The sequence below is a fragment of the Manacus vitellinus genome, unplaced genomic scaffold (assembly GCF_001715985.3).
Source record: "Manacus vitellinus isolate BGI_N305 unplaced genomic scaffold, ASM171598v3 scaffold_0_pilon, whole genome shotgun sequence".
Lineage (NCBI taxonomy): Eukaryota > Metazoa > Chordata > Aves > Passeriformes > Pipridae > Manacus > Manacus vitellinus.
The window spans coordinates 18,405,513-18,426,026 of record NW_021938789.1 but is presented as its reverse complement, the minus strand read 5'-3'; the positions used below and the strand labels follow the sequence as shown (position 1 = coordinate 18,426,026).

Genomic DNA, 20,514 nt, shown 5'->3' with positions numbered 1-20,514 from the left:
ACTTAAACTTGGGCAAAAAGCCCCAGCCTGCATTCACTATCTATCAGAGTTTGAAAACAGTCCAATTGTAAACTAATGAGTTCTGCAGACCTTACTTTCAAAGGCCTGTTGATGTTAATTTTGCATGTCGCTCACTAGGAATTAGGAGGCAGGCACCAGGACAGGATCCTAGACTTCTGTAAACATGTTCTTTACAGCCTTTCCCTTGGCAAACACAATGCCGTCACACAGACGGGTACTTGTCCTGCCTTGAACAAATGTTATTTCCCAAACATTATCAATGGGAAAGTGGTTATCTGTGGGACTGATAACACCATAGCATGACACAAAACAGCACATCAGTCTTTCATATTATCTAATTAAAAACACAGTATGTCACCGAGTGGCAGTAGAAGCATGACTGCCAAATATAAGATGCATTTCTCCAGGAAGTTCCACCCACTAAATATAATCAAAAAACCATGGATCTTTTGTCGTTGTGAATTTCTAGTTTAAAAGAAAAATGAGTACTCAAATAGTTAAAGAAATTAAAAACAGAGTTGCATGAATAAAATTAGAAATGAATAGCCCCTTCAATACGAGAAGAAAAAAAGATGAGTCTGAGACAACTTACATTGGAGCTGTCTTTTGATTTGCTTATTAAAAAAGGAGAGCAGAAGAGGATTTACAACAGAAAGACTAAACCAGACTGAATTTATGGTCGATTTACTTACTAAATTCTGTGGAAAAATACCAGCAGAGAATGTGATAAAGTGTCTTTTCATCACTCGAGCTCAGCTATAAAGAACATCAGAGTGTTGCACAGCATGATTAACATGTTCTATTTTACAACCAAATCCTCTTCAAATGCAGTAACAGACAAACCCACAATTGCCAGTGGGAAATACTGCAGGGACATAGGAGTAGGGAGGTGATCCCAAAACAAGTCACAACGGCCCTCATAACAGGATCACCTAAACAAGACTTTTCAGGACTGCAAAGTGCTCTGTTTATGCATTAAAAGAATATATAGCTTTCAGCTTTTATGAGATCTCTACTCTTCTCCCAGCTCCAAATCTGCAACAAGTCAAGTCCCAGCCTCTTGCCTTTGGCCTTGATTCACAGTGCTCCACAATGCCCAGCCAGGCTCTCCATTACCATCAGCTCCCTAGAGAACACTGCCTTTAAGCTCCAGCCTACTTCATCCCACAAAAGGGCTCAAGAAAAGACCTCTAAAGTGCTCTGATGATTAGTTTCACAGGTAAGTATCACCTGGAAAAAGAGGAGCCTCGTGGTGCAAGATTAAACATTAAAATATAAACCACAATACCATGCAGCACTAACATTATAACAACCTGTACTTTGCCATTTTTTCTGTGCTACCCCCCTTGTTTGGCTTTGTTTCACCTTTCTGACTCTTTGGCGTGCAGACTGCTCCTTCCCTGCATCTTCTATTTGTAAACAACTCAAGTACTAAATTCATTTTTTTATTGCTTAGGCTCAGTCACATCGCTCACGAGTGCCAAAGTCCCAAGTAACTAGCGCAGGTCATTAAAATGAAGACTAAAATAAATTTCTCCAGAGAAGCAAGATGTTCTCTCTTCCTCTCCATTTTTGCTTGAGTTTTCACAGGAACTGGGCTCACAAACAGAGATTTTACCCATCTAGTTAAGGTTCTCTGGTGTTACCAGGATACAGAAGCTGCTATCAGTCAGACAAGTATTTCTTCCCCTCCAGTGGCAATCTGGTGCTGGTCCTATGGGATCCCAGAATGAAGAGCTGCAGCTGGTGCAGATGCAGTACCACAGAGCTCGAGGAGAGTGAAGTCCAGAGATTCTCCCACAGTCCCCAAACTCTACTGCCTGTGGCGACATGGTCGTTACATGACATGGGGAGGAAACAGCAGGCGCGAAGCTCTCTGCGGACTGGAGAATGTATCTACATGGCCTTTCATGAGCACTATGTCCAACACATGCAATGCTAACATGTGGTGCTGCCATCTTCTTACAAGCCTGCTCCTTGCCCCTTCCGTCCCCAAGAAATGCATTCTTGGTCATCAATGCTAAGCAACCTTATTCAAGATCCAGGGCATGCTGGAATGCTCAACCAAAAGTCCCCAAACTACCCTAGAGCAATCACAACTTTTCCTTTCCAACAGCTCAGCTCATAAACCACCAAATATGATTTCAGCCAGAATTTAGAGCTTGGCAAAACACAGATTTATCATAACTATATCCTTCGTGACACATAATCTCCTTCTCTTCCCCTTCAGCTTTATTTAGATACTTTGGTCTGATGCTTTATGTTGCAACATAAAACCAAAAAAGTTGCCCATGAGACTGAATGTTTTAAAGAGGAAAAACTCTGCTCTTGCAAGTCTGACACTTTCCTATTGAGTCTCAGCTCTTCTAGCTGAAACTTGGTGTCATAAGTCAAAAAACTCACACCAAAACATATGAAAACTCCACCCCCCTCATATTTAGCAACAAACAGTTTATTTATGGGACTAATAATTTGAGATAAATTTCCATTCCCAAAACATAACAAAAAGATACCTTTCTCATTTGTGCCAGGAAACCTTCAAATTCCTTCAGGTTCAGGGTTGATCCGCTATATGACGTGCAGCTGTTTGCCGCTTTCCCTAGCCAATAAATGGTGACTAATACCTGCAGAAATTAAGAAGAATTAATTTAAGCCATCTACACAGTCACTTAGCTAAATTTACTTCCCTTCAGCATCCCTGATTTATTCTAAACTGCACAGTGGTACAAGATTTTGCTATAAATCAGAATTTAAAGGGAAGTGTCTGTCAAAGGTTAAACATAAATACATCAACTAACTGTGAAAATTTAAACAGTCCTACACAATATGTAACTTAACACATTATCTCCCTGGTATTTTTAATAAAAATAATACAACTGTCATGTCTGCCTGGAAAAGAAACAGAAAAAATGAATCTGAATAGAAAAACTAGACAAATATATTTGAAACTGTCTAGAAGACACATAAATATATCTGTTTGTAAACCCAAAAAGAAAAAAATCCCTAAAGAGTACTGATACTAGAAGTTGTTAATTAAAACCATTAAGACCCAGGGAATAAACAAAACATCTTGAATGAGTGCCTGCCTAAAACCATCTCCTATGTGTGTCTGTCTATTTCAAGGACAGAAAAGGAAGTCTCATTTTTAATCATCCTAATGTAATCAACCAGATGATACAGGAACATTTACTTCTAGGCTTCTGATAACAACTTGTTATAACAGCTTAAGAAATGCTTAATAAAGAAGATGAATAAATAAAGATCAATCAAAAGCCATGAGCATCTGGTTGTTTCTATCAGACCACAGGGGAAAGAGTTAGTGGTTTCATTCAAGTTCTGACTTGCTGCTTCTTCATAACTCAAAAGTCATTTCAAAACTAGTGAGGGGAAAAGGCCAAGAATTGCTTTTGCAAGTGTTTATATACCCTTTCACTCCTTTAAGTAGCCAAGAAATCTGCCCTGACAATGCTGGTGTTGCATGCGTTTTAGGAAAGGAGAAATTAAGATGCTTAGGATGGTCAAATCCAACAACTCCAAAAATGCTGCTGTTTACACCATACAGAGAAAGTCCTTCTCTGTACCCACATATGCCTCCACTTAAAGCAATGTCTTTAATGGCACCTGTGCAGCAGCAATTTGGACTGGAAACTGATCATCAAAAGCAATTCAGTTCAGTGTTTTGCACTGGATAAAAATGACAAACCATCACCTCAGAACTTAGGGCTTTTTCTCATTTAATGCTCATTATTTTGTCATATTCTGTGACAGTGCAAAGAATTTAACTGCAGAACAAACAGGAAATATTTTGATGTGGAAAAGATGTGCAACCAATAATAATAGTTGCCATTAACTCTATCAAAAAAGTTACATTAACTTTATGTTCTGATGGGACAGGGCCATATACTTCATATTATATAGTGAACTAAAGAAAACAAGATTAGCAAAAATCCCAAGGGGGTATTGGGAACAGGCATCCTTCAGACTCTTCTTCCCTAAAACATGCACCTATATTCCTCCAGTGCTTCCTCCTCAGCAATATATGCTGGACTTTTCTCATCGACTTGCTCTAGCATTCCCATTTTTCATTTAAGTGTGATGTCCAAAATTATGCAGCACTACAGGTGAGGCCCTGCCAGAAAAGGATACTGTGTATGTCATACAGATCCTCAGTTTAAAAACAACAGTGGTGCATAATGTAAAATATGTATTTTAAACATAAATATAGTTTATATTTTTCTTTAGTTTATAAATAGTGTACATGCCATAAAATATCTGAGTAACACTTTTAATAAAGTTCAAAAATTTTCCCCTTGTTTTAAAATTACATCCAAATCAATACTGTGCTGAGTGAAAGGAGGTGGTTTCGCTAGTACTGATTTTTTTTTTATCTTGAAACAACCTTTATCTGAGCTTTTATCCTTCAACCAGCACTACTTGATAAATTTATGCAAAGAATTCTTACAGTATATGTTCTCAAGTTAAACGATAACACTTGCAAATATAGTATTTCTGGCAACCAGGAAACTGTCCAATTCATTTTGCCATTTAGATCACTGATGAAGGACGTGGTATTTTTATTTATTTATGCTAGCATTTAATCACTTTCTCTCTTCTTCCTTTCTTTATTTGAGAGGGGAAAAAAAGCGGATAATTTCACATTTGCAAGCAATTCCAACTGGCTGCCAGCCAAGGTTACAGGATCATGCACCTGGAAAGCATATATTGCCTAGAAGCACATCATGGAAGATGTTTTTGAAACTTTACCTTTAAAACAATACATATGTACAAAGATATTTAGCCAGTGCCCACAACAGTGCTAAAATACCAAAGGTGAACACTTCCCCTAAAACTTTGTGTGCTGGGTGCAGAAGATACTACTCTACTGATGATGGTGATGATGGGAAAGACAGCATGAAATAATTTGGGGGAGGGGGTGTTTTTGTTTTGTTTGGGTTTTTTTTTACCCACAGCCATGATTACTGGCTTGCAATGTTACTAGGAAAAGATCTTGGCATTTCCCATCACTTTATAGGGATGTGAGCCAAATACAAAATCAAATTTCTACCAGTTTACAGCCGACTAAGGACAGACAGCTTGCTAGGCTTTAAGAGAATAATTAACTCTGAGACCAGCAAAGTTTAGACATTTTCTTTTCCACTTAACAATTACAGGATTGTAATTAGTTTAAATTAACAAGACATTTAAGTTAAATGGAAATAATCTTTCTTGGGAAACACTAATTTATTTGGAAGAACCATGAGAAAACTAGCAAACCGGATAGTAAAGACTTGCATCCAGATCTGATGATCATTTTGCTTAATTTTAAATGCTTTATGCAAATGCACTTTATGCCAATATATTCATGAAGGGCTACAAAAGTGTCGCTTCATGGGCGAGTCAGACCGTTCCCAGTACACTGCACACTGGGCAGCACAGAAATCACATTATTTATCACTTATCCAAGAAGAGACAAACGTTCTCTACCTTATTTCTATTGTAAGGCTGCTTTGCCATAGGAGCTCTACCTAAATTTCCAGCAGAACCTAGTTAGGTTTGTATTCAGAAGGACTTTTCAGCAATACTTATCTGTACTCAGTTTTTACTGACATAATTCTTGCTCAGGTCAAACACAGGATTAACCAGATAAAAAAACTCAACAAACTCCAAGTGATGTACTTACATTTTTCAGCTTCCTACTATAGTCAATGTTCCTGGTTGCACACACAAACACACACACCAAAAAAAAAAAAAAAAAAAAAAAAAAAGAGAGAGAGGGGAAAAAAATCAGAAGGTAGACACACTTTCCAAGAGCCTGTATGCAGCAAATCACATTTTCCGTAACAAAATCCTGCAGAATGCTTCTGCTGGGTGAAAACACATGAAAGATGTAGTTCACGCATTCATTTATTCTTAACATGGGAGTATTTTGTCACCATTATTTCAATCATTAAATTAGAACTCTGGAAGTACAAAAATAAAATGTGTTTATAATGGTCCCACGTTAAAGTAGAACAGTGCCAAAAATATTTCCTTTAAATAGAGTTGCTGATTTCTTACAAAAAGAAGACAAAGGTCCTCACTGCTAAAATACATTTTGCAGTTATTACAGGTTCTGCTCTGTGATAAATCATGCAACCCATACAGATTGTGGAAGCAACTGACCATGCACAGGAGATGTCACCAAACATTAAGGAAATATTGCAGGAGCTTCTGTGGAAACAAGACTCAAAAACAAAGTAGATGGGTGAAGCAACAAAGATCCTGCCACTTAAAACAGAACCTGCTGTGGAAAACATTTATTTTTCAAATGTATACTTGAGTGCTCAGACTGAACACTGGCATCCTTCTCAATTTATTTTTTTTTCTCCAATGTTCCTAAAAGGGTGGAATTTTTATGTTAGAAACAACAAGGCACAAAGTTTGTGCAAACCTGAACATTTCAAAATTCAGCAAAGAAAGCATTAAAAAAATTGGAGGAAATGTGTATGACATTTAAGTGCTGAAAAATAAATAAAACTACTTCAGATTTAGTAAAGATTATCTCCTGATTATTGTCTTCTGCTATAATGGTAAGACCACTCCAGCATGAAAGGTTACCTGACAAAACCAAAAGTAAATGTACTTAAATCTGTTAGAACAACAAAAGCCTAAATATAGGCAATGGTAAAACCAAGTATTTTTTGATAACATCTTCTTAAGCCAAAATTTTGTCCACCAATACCCACATACTAAGAAAAATAGAACAGTCCTGTTTTTTTTCTTAATAAAATAACAGTGGAAAAGAGTGTTGTTTAACAAGTCAGTAAGAAATTCTTTACAGCATTAGCTCATAACTTTCATAAGCAGAATGATCCAAAAAAATAGATCTGATGCATACCTCAATTAACACCTATATGAAAAAAAAGTTAGCATTTCATTATGTTAATCATGTGCAATAATGTCATATTCATCCTCTACCACAAAACAAGTAACATTTTCACCATGTTTAAAAAATAACCCAAAAGTCTACAAAAAGGGGAAAAAATCACCTTCATGCTTTGGGAACTAGCTAGCAGAAGACATGTCTTCAACATATTTCTCTACAAGAGTCATGGACTTGGCTTGTACAGCTCAACTCAGTTACTCAGCATGATCTTGGCCAATGCTAGGAAAACATTTGGCTCATTTCCACAGCTGCTTTCTCTGAAATGTTGATGGGGGGAAAAAAAAGTCATGCCAATGAGACGCTTCACATCTATCTAGCATCATATTCAGCAGAGGGCCAGGCCAGCTCTGCAGAGTTTATGATGTCAGAGTTTATGTGTTTAACTTGGTGACATGCTGGACAGCTCTCCTTGGAGCTCTACCCTAGTCCCAGCATCTCAGCCTGCCTCCATTAAGGTACTCCATCCATCCTCAAACCCAAAAGATCAAGGTGCTTATCAGAAAAACCCTTTCCTTCTAATGTCATATGGAGATTAGGGTTTTAAATGGAGATTAGGGATTGCTTTGCAACTCTCTCCAGCAACTCACTGTAATGATTTTATAGGACGTCATGAAGAACCTTTTTCATTACAGTATTATCAGATTTAGAAGAAATGTCACATTGCCCCCTCTCACTGGTATGTATAGGCAAGAAAACCTCATAGTAGAGTCAGAACCTTGGAAAGGAGTAAAAAATGGGAGACTATTCCTTCAAACAAGGAAAGTGGCCAATTTGATTTTCAAAGCCTTCGAATTTTCCCAGACAATACTTGAAAACCATGAAAACTCGCCCAGCTTCCATTGCCAGAAAAGAATTAAAAAAAAAAGCTGCTGAAATTTAGTAAATTGTTTCCATATACTTTTCTAAAATGGGTATGTCTGACTAGGATTTTATTAGTGATCTTTTTGGCCAAATGAAACAAGGCCATTCAATCAACTCAGCAGCATTTTCTGCTCTGTAGACCAATAACTTCTGTTATAACTGTAATATTACACATGATAGACCCAAGACTTCCAGGAAAACTTTTAAATAACACCAATCACAAATTTTGTTAATTTTATGAGACTGTGGGGTGCCCTTGCTTTTGGAGCAATTTGTGCAATTTGTGTAGTACTAGGTGTGTGGCTTTGGTGAGAAAGTATCTAAACTGTGGCATTTGCAGTCCACACAGACATCTTCAGCCCAATTACTGCTTCCCAATCTATAGTTCTTGCAGGGAAATAAACAGACTGTGCTCATGTCTGCACCTCATAGAGTTTTAGAGGTCTATAAATGCCCTATATTGCAAAATCAGAACACTTTAATCTGAGCTTTGATTTTTTTTCCCCAGACTACAATAGTTCATTAGTTGGACAGACTAAATTTAGACTCAGGAAAACCCCCAAGTCCCTCAGAATCTCATCACATAACTAAAACAGTATTTTCACAGAATCACAGATTATGCTGAGTTGGAAGGGACCCACAAGGATCATCAAGTCCAACTCTTAGCCCTGCACAGGACCATCCTCAAGAGTCACACGATGTGCCCGAGAGTATTGTCCAAACATTGTCCTATTTTAAAGAGCTGCAGTTGATCTCTGTGGGAAAAATAACAGCCCTTAGACAAAACCTGTTGAATGGAACAATCTATTCTTCCCAGCATTGAAGGTTTCCCAAACCTCAGCTTCCTATTTGCTTTATACGAGTGACAGTTCTATAGCCTTTTTGCTTATCCTTAAATATTTACTATTGCATCACATGCATCTGAGGCTATAACATGCTAATCACATGCTTTTGTACTTACTTGATGGTTACTCTGTTTGATGTGTCCTGCAGATCACCAGGATCAAAAAGTTGAGATTCCTTAAGTCCCAGTTCTTTGCAGCCTCTTAAGAATAATATGATATTATCCTGAAAAGAGACACAAAAAAAACCCCAACACTTTTAACTCTCCTTCATTTAAAAATATATCTTACCAAATCAACCTCTTTCTAACTCAGTATCTCTTCATGAACAGTCATACCACCAGCTAAATGAATCACAGAATCACAGAATCATAGAATCGATTGGGTTGGAAAAGACCTCTGAGATCATCGAGTCCAACCCTTAAGAAGAACCAAAGACATTTCCAGTCACATAATTTAAGAAGTCAGTATAGATTTTGTTTGGAAACCTGATAGATATTAAACTTCTTTCCTTTTCTTTTTATTTTTCCCCCCAAAATATGTAACTACAACAAGCTTATTGACTTGCTTCTTTTCAAACTCAGATGGTCGCAACTTTTTTAACTGAAAAAGCCCTGCTAATTTCCCCACCTACTGATGTAGGCTGCCAACACAATCTCAGCATGTTATGGGGTAGAAAAGGTAGGATTTCTGAAGGAAGCAGGAAGAGTAGATATGAAACAGCCTACCACTATTTAAGCAAGAAGCTTGTTCAGAAAAGATTTTCCATGTCAATATGAGCAAGCCAGTTAACACAACTGCTCTCTTGCCTCTCCAGCCTTAACCAGTCAGAAGCCACTGAAAAAAGAGTGGCTTCTTCTGAAATGAAAACCTTGAAGCTACACTTAATGTGACCACTGTCTGTAAGAAGAAACAACACCAGTCGTGTAACACTTTTTATGAAGGATTTACACTTTTCAAAGGGAAAAATTAAAAACCTATAACTAAGAGAGACTAAGCACAAACTGACATAGTCCTCTTTCAAACCAAATGCAAGTGACGACACATAGGTTTGCACACAGGGGATTAAATTTGCATATGTACCTTTACAGTTAATATATGTTTTATACTTACACACATGTCGGTACACTGCTCCCTTTTACAGAACCAGTGAATATTTCTTACATGGATACATCTTGAAGGTCAGTAGAGAACAAGTGTTTAGACATGTATATTTCTAGATCAGCAACTGCAACGCTAGATGTGTGAAGAAGTAAAGACATAATGTACAGCTTGATATTCTCTGAGGCCTCTCATCTTAAATCTCCAACTAAATTTAAGCTGCCACGTGAAGAGTTACAAAGGAGCAGAACCACAGAGTATGGCAGAGAACTCTGGTTTTGTAAAACCTAGGAACCAGAGGAGCCTGGGTAGTGTTTAGCTCTTACCCACCCTTCATGACAGAGCAGGATTCGTGAGCAGGGCTCTCCCCACATCTGCTCCCAGGCCTTTGTTTGGGTGGGAGGCCATGGCTCCTCGAGAGCAGCCCTGTTTGTTCTGTTTCGGGACAGCAATCAGAATGCTAATCACTGCAGCTCTCAGCATGCCAACACTCTGGCACACAAAGCTCGCCAGCCACACCGCAAAAAATAAAGACTTGGAAATTCAGAGGAGTCCAAATCTCCCTTTCTTCCCTGGCTGAAATTTAACAGCTCTGGAGGGGAGCCAGGGGTAAAGGAACAGCAGTTGAGAGAGCAGAGTGCCCATAACCCAGGGAGACAGCATCATTCATGCCACGAAAAGATGCTTGTAAAATTCTCCATCTGGCTTACTGTTTGCATCATAATTTTTCCAACTGCATTGTGAACAACTCTTGTGTTTGGTCTTTGATGGAGGACAGTTCTGGTCACTTTCAAACACCGGGTAGATCAATGTGTAAATCTAATGAAAATGCGAAAGCATTCAAAAAAAGTTTTTCCAAATTTAACAAAAATATATAGGACACAGAGGACATAGTAGCCTAATAGGTTTAGAAAACAAGCAAAGGAGGAGGAACATGGGAGATAACTAATTGCATCCATCTTTATGCCAAAAGTTCACAACCAAGTTATGATAAGCAGTAACAAAAACACCAGTCCATTCAGCAGCCATGTAGTTTGGAAACTCAGTTCTGTTGATGAACAAATGCCCACTTCTCAAAAAAAGTGTCACCACCCTATGCCTGTTTGCATACATGCTTTTATTTTGATGGTCTTCATAGGAAAAACACTCGCCAACAGTCACTAATATCATCACCCAAACAATTCCTCAGAAAGCTAGTATCTTGTATGGGCACAAAGAATCACACATAACAACAAGATGCAATCAGTGAGCACAGAAAGAAGTTTTTACTTTTGCTAACAATCTTGTAATTTTTATTTCCCAATGGTACTAAAAATGGCCATTTGTTTAAACAGATTGAAAAAAAAAAGGTCAACAAAAAAGATGTTTTCAGGTGTCATATTTATTCAAGAACACCTGCCCAGGCTGCCTAAGCCCAAGCCAAAAACGTATCTCATTCTAGTGCAAAACTAAACTTTTCCTAGTTTGCTCTAGTACAGATGAAATTCACATGTTAGTACCACTGAGACACTGGAGAAAAGCAGTCATAAGCCACTAAAAGGAGAAAGGAGTCTTAACATTAAGACCTAACTCCCAGCAAAGCTTTCTCTCAGGATTACTACACTTGGCATTGATCAGGTCCTGTCTTCTTCAGTTTTCAAAAATTTTTTTTTACATCTTTTGAGAGGATTTTTTGTTCAGTGTCTGTAAGCTGCAACTATGCATGTTTCATAGTCATCTGAAGTCCTCCTTTCTGTCATTGCTGAAGAAACTAAAAAAGAAAAAGACTCCAGGTTTACAAGTAGCAATGTTTATGAAACATCCTTACTTTAAATAAGTGACTGAAAAGACACATTTAATGTGCCTGCCCAGCTCCTTACAACCTGACAGAGTTAAATAGGTCATGCAAATGGGTCACGCTGCAATGGCAAGGATCGCAGTGTGGCCAGCTGCTGTGCCTCAGCTAACAGGGTGGTATCTTTTACAGTGGTCTCAGAAGACACATGACCAGAACTTGGTCCCTTTGGCAGTCCCTACAAGGCACTAACACACAATTTCATCAGTACATTAGATGGAGATGATATTGCCTTTGGTCAGCTATTACTTGCTGCAACTGTCTCATGCTGACTCCTCTTGGTTTTACTCCACGGCATTACAACCAAAAATCTTCTGGCTTTTGTCCTTCATACACACAGAGGAAGAGCAAGTTGACAGGTTACAGTCTAAATTTATTTTGCGAATTTTCTCTATTCTTTTAAAATATAAAATTTTCTATCTATAAATATATTTATACAGATCTATAAATGATAAATCTATAATCTAGAGATATCTACAGATAGCTATAAAATTTTAACTATGCTTAATTGATAAGATGACAGAAAGTCTAAATAGGCTGCTTACAGAAGACAAACACTTCAGTGTGGTGACAGACACAGGACACAAGCATAGGACACACTGACAGATTAAATCCCAACCCTTTTCTACTTTCGTCAGCAGAGTCCTGAGAGTTCTTGTTAGATCAGCACTATAAGCAATGTCATTTACTTGTCAGTATAGAAAACCAACAATTATTAATGTAAATGTTTTGCTTTACCGAATTTCAGAAACAAAAAATTAACCAACACACAAAACTACGAACTCCCAGGCAAAGTCAGCCATGAACCAGTAAGAAGGGTCATGGACAGATAAGAGTGCAGAAAGGGAAAAGGGAAGGGGAAAATGCTCCTGCACTCACAACTTCATTTCAACACCATCACCTTTTCATCCTTTCTGGTGTGTAATCAACAGACTTACCTCTACAAAATCACTTTGCCAGGAAAACCACCTGCAGGTAACGCAGAGGGAGTAGGTGGTAGAGGGGTTACACCTTCATGAAAGTGCAGGGAGGAAAAAATAATGCACTGCTCACTTGTAATAATTTTTTGTTTGGTTGGTTTTAACCTCTGTATTACAAATATGAAAAAATGTTCACTGTATAGCATTAAGTCATTTTCCTCATGCACAAAATCCTGAATCCTGTAAAAAACCCCAGAAATTGGCAGTTGAGCAGGACAGACACCCTGCAAAGTCACTGCAAATTCACACAGTAGCACAGCCAACACACAAGATAGCTCAAGCTAGCGAGAATCAAATATTCACAGCAGGCAAATTCTCTCCATAGGATCTGCTGATCAGATGCAATGGCAAACAGCTTGAATTTGGCCCACTTCCATTCCTTTCATCTGCCACAATAGTATACAAAACATTCTCACTGTATTCGCACTGCAAATCGGTCCTACAGCTTATCACTGCGGAGCCATCATTTGTCAATGTGCTACTGCATGGCCTGGATGAGATATACAGATAAACCTGGGGAAAATAAAAGCTAGCCTAGCTGCATGTCTGCACGGAACACTGCATAAAATGCCAAATACATGCCACTTCTGTGAGTTGGAGATATTATTAGTTGCCAGTAGCACTGCTCTATTTTGCAGGACAGCTGCAGACAAACAGGTGGCCTTTTTCATTTCTGGAATGCTGATATTTTCCCTGCTCCAGAATAAATTGGAAGATCCCCTAAAAAAAATTTCCAAACTGCTTTTCTGAGCAATTTCCAATTCAGACTCTTTAAAGCCTTTTGTTTGCTCTCAACATATCTTCCAAATTCTCTTATTTTTCCATTTTATGTAAGTAATTAGTGGTGGTAATTTATCTACATAAAAGCAATGGATCTTGTCTGATTCACAGGCTCACAGAAATATTGAAATACTCTGTTCAAGCACACCAGGAAAAAACTTTTTATGAGAAAGGCTGGGAACTTTTTACATATATATATGCGTTTGTATATATATATATATGTGTATATATATGTGTATACATACATACATATACATATAAGTATGTATATGTATTACTATTTATCCAATATGCTTTACTGTATATGTTTCACTATATATGTGTTTAACTATACATATATGTTTAACTATATATATGTATGTTTCAATATATATATGTGTGGTTTACTGTTTATACAATATGCTTCATGTATATATAATAACACTTCACAAAACATAGTTTTCTATGGCAGATTCAAAATCACTAAATTTGGGAGGAACTCGATCGCAGCTGGGACACATTCACTTAGAAGCTGAGATGGTTAATCTCCAGAAGAGGAAGGCTGACAGCACACCAGAACCGAAGGCAACTACCCCCCCAGAACAGCAAGGGGAATCAGGGCTGCTTACATCCCAAAAAGATTCTGTCACACAATAGCCTCACCCACGAAAATTAAACGCTACTGGGGAAAAACAGAAACAGATGGACCCCGGGAGCATGGAGGGAGAGCAGGACTTACCAGCCCGCCAGCCGGAGCGATCCCCTTGTCCCCCCGCGGCAGCCGGGCCGGGCGGGAGCGGCACAGCTGCGGCTGCAGCCCCAACTCCACCCACCGCAGCGCCGCTTCCCGAAACCCGCCCGGGCACGGCACGGCTGGAGGGCAAAGCACGAAAGGTAACGAGCGTGGGATCCCGTGAGCCGCGAAGGCAGAAGGCAGGTCCAGGGAATAAACACAGCGATGATCAGACTGAACCAGCAGGAGTAGGGCACACCGGGCGGGCATGCCGGCTCCGTAGGCAGGGCCTTCCAGCACGTCGCTGGAAGAAGCTGACGAAGACTATCTTTGCCAAGAAAGCCCAGCCTTTGTCTGCTTCTTTTTGCCCAGTCAACAAGGAAAAGATGTGCCTCCTCCAACAACAGCCCTGCTCCCTTAACAAAAAGGCAAACCCCACCTTAAAACTGCATGGAGAAATGGGCTGGTTGGTACCATACTGCAACTGCACAAAACACACCAGAAACCCCAACTCTAAGCAACCTTCAGGTAACATCTAAGGCTGCCTGAAGATAGAATCATAGATTTATAGAATCATCAAGGTTAGAAGAGACCTTCAAGATCATCCTGTCCAGCTGTCCACACAGCATTACCACTGCAGCCCCTAAACCACTAAACCACATCACCCAGCACCAGAACCAGACACCTCTTGAACACCTCCAGGGATGGTGACTCCACCACCTCCCTGGGCAACCTATACCAATGCCTGACCACCCTACAGGGAAAATTTTTTTCTAATACCTAAGTTGAATCTCCCCTGTCTCAGCTTAAGGCCATTTCCTCTAGTCCTTTTACTGCAGGCAGGATGGAAGAAACTGACCCCCACCTCACTGCAACCAACCTCTTTTCAGATAGTTGTAGAGAGAAATGAGGTCCCCGTGGAGCCTCTTCTTCTCTAGACTAAACAAACCCAGCTCCCTCCGTTTTGCTCAGTACCCTTCCCCAAAGATCTCGCTGGAAGTGCCAAGGTGTTTAGATCCTGCTGCTCCCAACCAGGCTCACTAGGTGCTGCAAGTGCCTAGAGCAAGAAGATGGGGGGAAGGCAGGGGGGCCTATAAAAAGCAAGCTAAAAATAAATGAAATGTGTTAAGCAAAGCAAATTTTGAGTACATTTGTCCTCAAGAAACTAAAAAGCAAATTTAAAATTAAAAGCTTGCAATTCTTTGAGAAAATCAGAAGCACAGCAGCACTACTCAAGAAATTGTCTTGATGTTTTCCTACATCTGTCCTTCATAACCAGATTATTTGCTTTTTAAGATCTTTGTCCTGTAACAAATTTCAGCCACCTTTTAAGCTCCTTATGCAATGCAGTGTATTACTACCATTTGTATGATCGTTATAACTAAAATCCCCAAACAGGAATGACCATATTGTATATAATGCAAGGCAAATGCAAGTAGCTCAGGATATAAAATGGCACTGTATGTCCCGCGCAGGTAGTGAAAATTTCATGCTCGGTACAGAATGGATGACATATCTTATTTCTGCAATTTTTTAAAAGAGTTTAAAGTCCCTGCAGCATGATATGATATAAAAGAAGAAACACTGGACAAAAAAGGAGAAGGATAACAGGAAAAGAAAGAACAAAATAATGGGAGGAGACCACAGGAAAGAACATGAGCAAGAGTAGCCTTCAACTTAACAGCAAAAGCAAACCACGGGGGGGTGGGAGGAGTGCACACAGCATGAGCACAAGGCTGACCCTATGACTTCACTAGTTAAGTAGGTCCTGATATTACTCTTTGCTACATCAGGTCATTATCCCTGAAGGCACAAATAAAACATTTAAACAAATGGGGGCTCAGTCAACATCCATGTCTTTGGGGGAGAGAGCAATCAGATGATGTGAATTCCCTCAGATTTGCCAAACCCAAGATACACCCTGAGTAAGATGGCTTTGTTTACAGCAATGAAGACAGAACATAGGCAGGCAGGGAAAACCCCCAAAGCATTTCAAGTCTATTCACTGGCTCTGATGCTGATGAAATCACACCCAGATGTCAATGAGATGTCAGATTTCACCCGGTCTTGGAGAGGGAGTGCTTATCTGATGCCATATTCTATAGTAACAGCTATGCTATGGCCAAGGAAGAGGACAACATTTCCTTTCCACTCCCTCTCCGCAGCTCACTCTCTCAGTGTCACTCTCTTACTATCTTGTTAGTACCAGATGACAGTGCTTGGCTTGGGTTTAGGCCTCAGTTCTATCACTTCTTCTGTTACCCACTTTTCACTTTATTTTTTTATGAATAAGGCTCACCAAGAGCAGGGTTAAAAACAAGCTTCTGTACAGTGAATTGTAGTCAAGCACTCCTAGAAGCTGCTGGGAATTCACCTTGCCAGATGGGTAAAATCCAGAGCCAGGTGGCTAAAACCACAAAATTACTAAAAAAGTAAGGCATGGCTCCTTTTGCTGTGATGGGAAGATTGTTATTTATTTCCTCTGCTTTGTTGGTTGGGCTATGGAGAGGGTCAATACAAAAACTGTGGCGCAGAGTGTGTCAAAGAGCTACAAAAGAGACAAGAAGGAAAGAAACATCACAGTGGCAGTGCTCTCAAGGCAACCGAAGCTTGCATCTGTGGCATCTACTCCTTCTTATCCATCCTCTTGGCAATAGTTGTGCTGTCTACCTGAAGGAGGGGAGAAACCATCATGAAGACAGATTTGACCTCTATTTGCACTCACATTATGAATGCAGGAATATGACTACTAACTGAAACATAGACTTCAAGTGTTTCAACCCTGAAACCACAGCTAGTGCCACAATGCTTCCCTCAGGACATCCTGCTGGGGAAACAGGACACTTTCCTTTCTCAGCACATCCTTGCAGCTGCTGCCCCCACAAATGGGTTCTATGGCAAAATATAAAAATGGGCAAGAAATTCGCAGCTAAGGAGAATATGCTGTTTTCTATGTTTGGTTTATTTGCGTGTGATTATCCGGACACAATGAAGCATTAAGGAAAGTACAGAGTCTGACTATGGATTTAGATCTCAGAAGACACCCATCCCAAACAAACTGCTTAAAGAAAACTAAAATACATAAACTTTAAATCTAGAGTTGTGAGTCATAAGAACTACTACATCAGATATTGTGAAAACAAAACCAGTCTATAAGTAAAGGAGACCATCAAAGAAACTAACCTGAGCATTAAATATGGGAGAGTATGTTTTTTTCATAGACATAGTGTTAAAGCTTATCACTCTGCATACCAAAACAGATAAATAGATTAAATACAGCTGAATTACCTCCTGAGCAATATACCCAAAAGGTACAGCCCTAGGGTAGTCCAAAGGAACACCACAACTAGCTTAAGCTCCAACACAAGTAAGTCCTTCATGTGTTACGTATAGCCATCAACTAAAACCAAGCACTGCTGAATAAACCTGTGCCTTTCCAGACTGCTATCAGGGCAATTGTGTGTTAAGCCATGGCACAACAGATATTTTTTAAAAACTACTTCTGTGTTCTGGCTAAGATAGTGTACTTTAATGGTAAAGATGATTACCTATGCAAAGCAAATCTATGTGTTAAAATTTATTCCATGTTTTCTTTAATTATATTAGCAGGTCTGCTAAAAGACAATACACTTCTTTTCACATACCCTGCCTTCCTCTTTCTGCTTGCAGAGTCCAAACCCCATGGGATCCCTTTGATCACATTTGATATCTCAGGGCACTGATACCCAACACCTGCTTTCTATATTTTGATCTGACTGTAGGGAAAATAACCTTGTTTTCCAGGAAGAGCACTGTTGACTACTCAAGGGACTCAGCTCCAGGAAACTTGCAACCAGGACCTTTGGGGTGGAGTGGGTCTAGCAGAGAAGAAAATGAGGAAAAATTCTGTCCACTTGCAAAGGTGTGTCTGAGTGTCATTAACTATCTGACCAGCATCATCTGTTATAAACCAGTATAGTAATGTAAAGCATAATCAGTGCATCTGCATGCACATTCAGAGATGACTATATGAAAAAATACTACTCAGCCTGTGATCACTACCAATTGCTTTTCGTTTTTCTCTCTCACTACATCTAAAGCAGACGGCAAGGACCAAAAAAAAAAGGAAATAGAAATGAGCAATAGTGAGAATTACACATAATGCTTTTCTGATACACAAGAACCTGATTAATTAGAGACACAAAACTGTATTGGAGTTATAGTCTCAATGCATACCTTCCCAATGTCATTTATCAGCTGTCTTCCCACTCAGGCACAGAAGCAAATTTCATCACAGTTGTATAAGCCCCAAAAATATGGAATTTTAATGAAAACTTGTGCATAACAAATTTAATTCAAAGTTTTGCAACATCCAGCTGTATTGAACCAGCTAAGCACAAAACTTTGAACATTCACAGCCACAGAACAGCTGAAAATTTCTAAAGGTTATTTTTAAGGTTTGAAACTGTAAAGGTACAAAAGAAATTAGTACCTAAAATTAAAATTGATTTGACATCAAACCTCTAAAACTGAATGTATGACCACTGCCTGCCAGCTTCATAACACTTCTAATTGCAGTAACTACTCACTACTAACATGACTTTACTTTCTTTCCCCGTTCTTTTCCATGGTATGTTCTCTTTAGCTTGGGATATTAAGCAAAGTTATCTTCCATTTAAAGCAAAACAGTAGTAATAGTTGCCAATACTTGGACTTCTCTCAGCAGACAGCAATCCACTGCAGGAATCAGGACACTATGCAGCCCAAGCTGTTGGAGGGCCTCTGCATCTCCATGTCCAAGTACAACTGCTGTAGGTGGGCCTTGAAAGATGCAAGAAAGCTGCCTGTGGGGGCTGGAGGCCTGGCAGTAGCTTTTAAAATCAGACCAAATCTCTATTCCCCAAGGCAAACAGCAAAATAATGAAACTGCCAGGGAGGACTCATTCCTGTTCAGTTCGTGACCTCTGCAAAAAAACCAACAAATTCCACTTCTTCTTTCAAATTAAACATCTATTCTTTATTGCCAAGGAATATGTTTTAATAATCTGTGGTGGTCAAGGTTTGATAAAAATCAGAAATCTCTTTGCTGCTGTTACATGATACCTGACATACATTTTCCCCCACTCATAACTTTGCATTTTCATGCCAACATTACATAAAACATACTGGACTTCTTTAATGTACAGGTTGGGGTCTCCTTGCAAATACTTCTAAAAGAAGCTGTCCAAGTCCAAAAAACACTGTTTTTTTAATTGGCTTTTTCTGCTGAATGAAGTTCCAGTACATTTGACTTGCAAAACCTACCTTTATTTGTGGCAGGAAGAATGTAGCAATGAACCATGGGAGTTGTGGTCTCCCGGGTTCTCAGACAATATTTGATTGTCATTGGTTAGAGGGTCACGTGACATGTTCAGGTGTGGTATTTAAACCTTGGCAGTTTGAATAAACGGTAATTCTGCTCTGGCACCTGTTCGTGTCTGAGTGGGGTTCGTGCCTTGAACAGCACCTCATTTATTGTTTTTACTTATACTAAAAAAATAAATAGGAAGCTTTCATATTTAGAAGTCTAGAATGATTTTGGTGAGGAAAAGGAAGGGGAAGAAAATGAATAATTTTCAATTTGCTGCAAGTGAATTTTACAGACAATCAAAATATCTGTGCAAAACTATGCTAAGTAAATCAGTGCCAGTTTGTAACTTTGACTGTATACAATGTAACAGCTTGAATTACTGAATACCCCAATACTAATCCATGTATCTGTTGTTTCTTCCCAGATTTGGCCATAATTGTCAGTCATCTTGAATATCTGCAGCTTTGGTGTTTTTTTTTGTGGTAGATATTCAAGGGAAGATGAACTACCCAATAGTCTGGCAGTGATTTGTTTCGCCTCCCTTTTCAATCATCAGTAAAGCATTCCCTAGGCATAATTCAAGAATTAACACAACTATTCATGAAGCTATAGTAGCTGCAAACCGAGATGCATTGAGCAGAATAGCCAACTCAAATTACTACTGTTTGTTAAGTCTATAGAGGTCATGCAAATATGCTTTTGAAGGGCCATTTGGAAAGCAGGATTCATGGATTACATCTGGATGCCAGAGTAATTTGCAGTTGTGAAGACTAAGCTTTCAGGAGGAATAAAAAGTAGTACAATAATATATCATATTTAAGAAGCAGAATTTCCTCACATTAATGTACATAAAATCAATGGTTAAAACAAGAGAGAATGAAAGGACCGCTTCTTTAATACGGTGTATTCCTGTTGTAAGGCTTTTTTCCAGTTCTTTTACAATGTCTTGGTTCTAGTTCCTCTGGACAGCAGAACAGAGGACAGAAAAGGATCTCTTCTCCTACAGGACAGATGTTCCTGTTGGTCAATTTTCTTCAACACATTAGAGGTGTACTCTCTTCCCTTGGAATGCATAAAGCAACAAGGGTAGAAAGATCACACCAGGTCTTTAGGATCAGGAACTAAGCAG

At 39.1% G+C, this 20,514-nt stretch overlaps 1 protein-coding gene across 1 annotated transcript in view; it reads right to left on the bottom strand.

Annotated features, from left to right (window-relative positions):
- Window positions 1-20,514, bottom strand: part of LIMCH1 (LIM and calponin homology domains 1) — a 111,792-nt gene that overhangs the window by 64,277 nt on the left and 27,001 nt on the right. The window contains exons 3-5 of the mRNA XM_029963001.1: window positions 8,769-8,875; window positions 5,702-5,732; window positions 2,535-2,645 (exon numbers count right to left, since the gene is read on the bottom strand). Coding sequence (XP_029818861.1) covers window positions 2,535-2,543 — 9 coding nt within the window. The 5' untranslated portion in view covers window positions 2,544-2,645; window positions 5,702-5,732; window positions 8,769-8,875. The remainder of the gene's footprint in view (window positions 1-2,534; window positions 2,646-5,701; window positions 5,733-8,768; window positions 8,876-20,514) is intronic.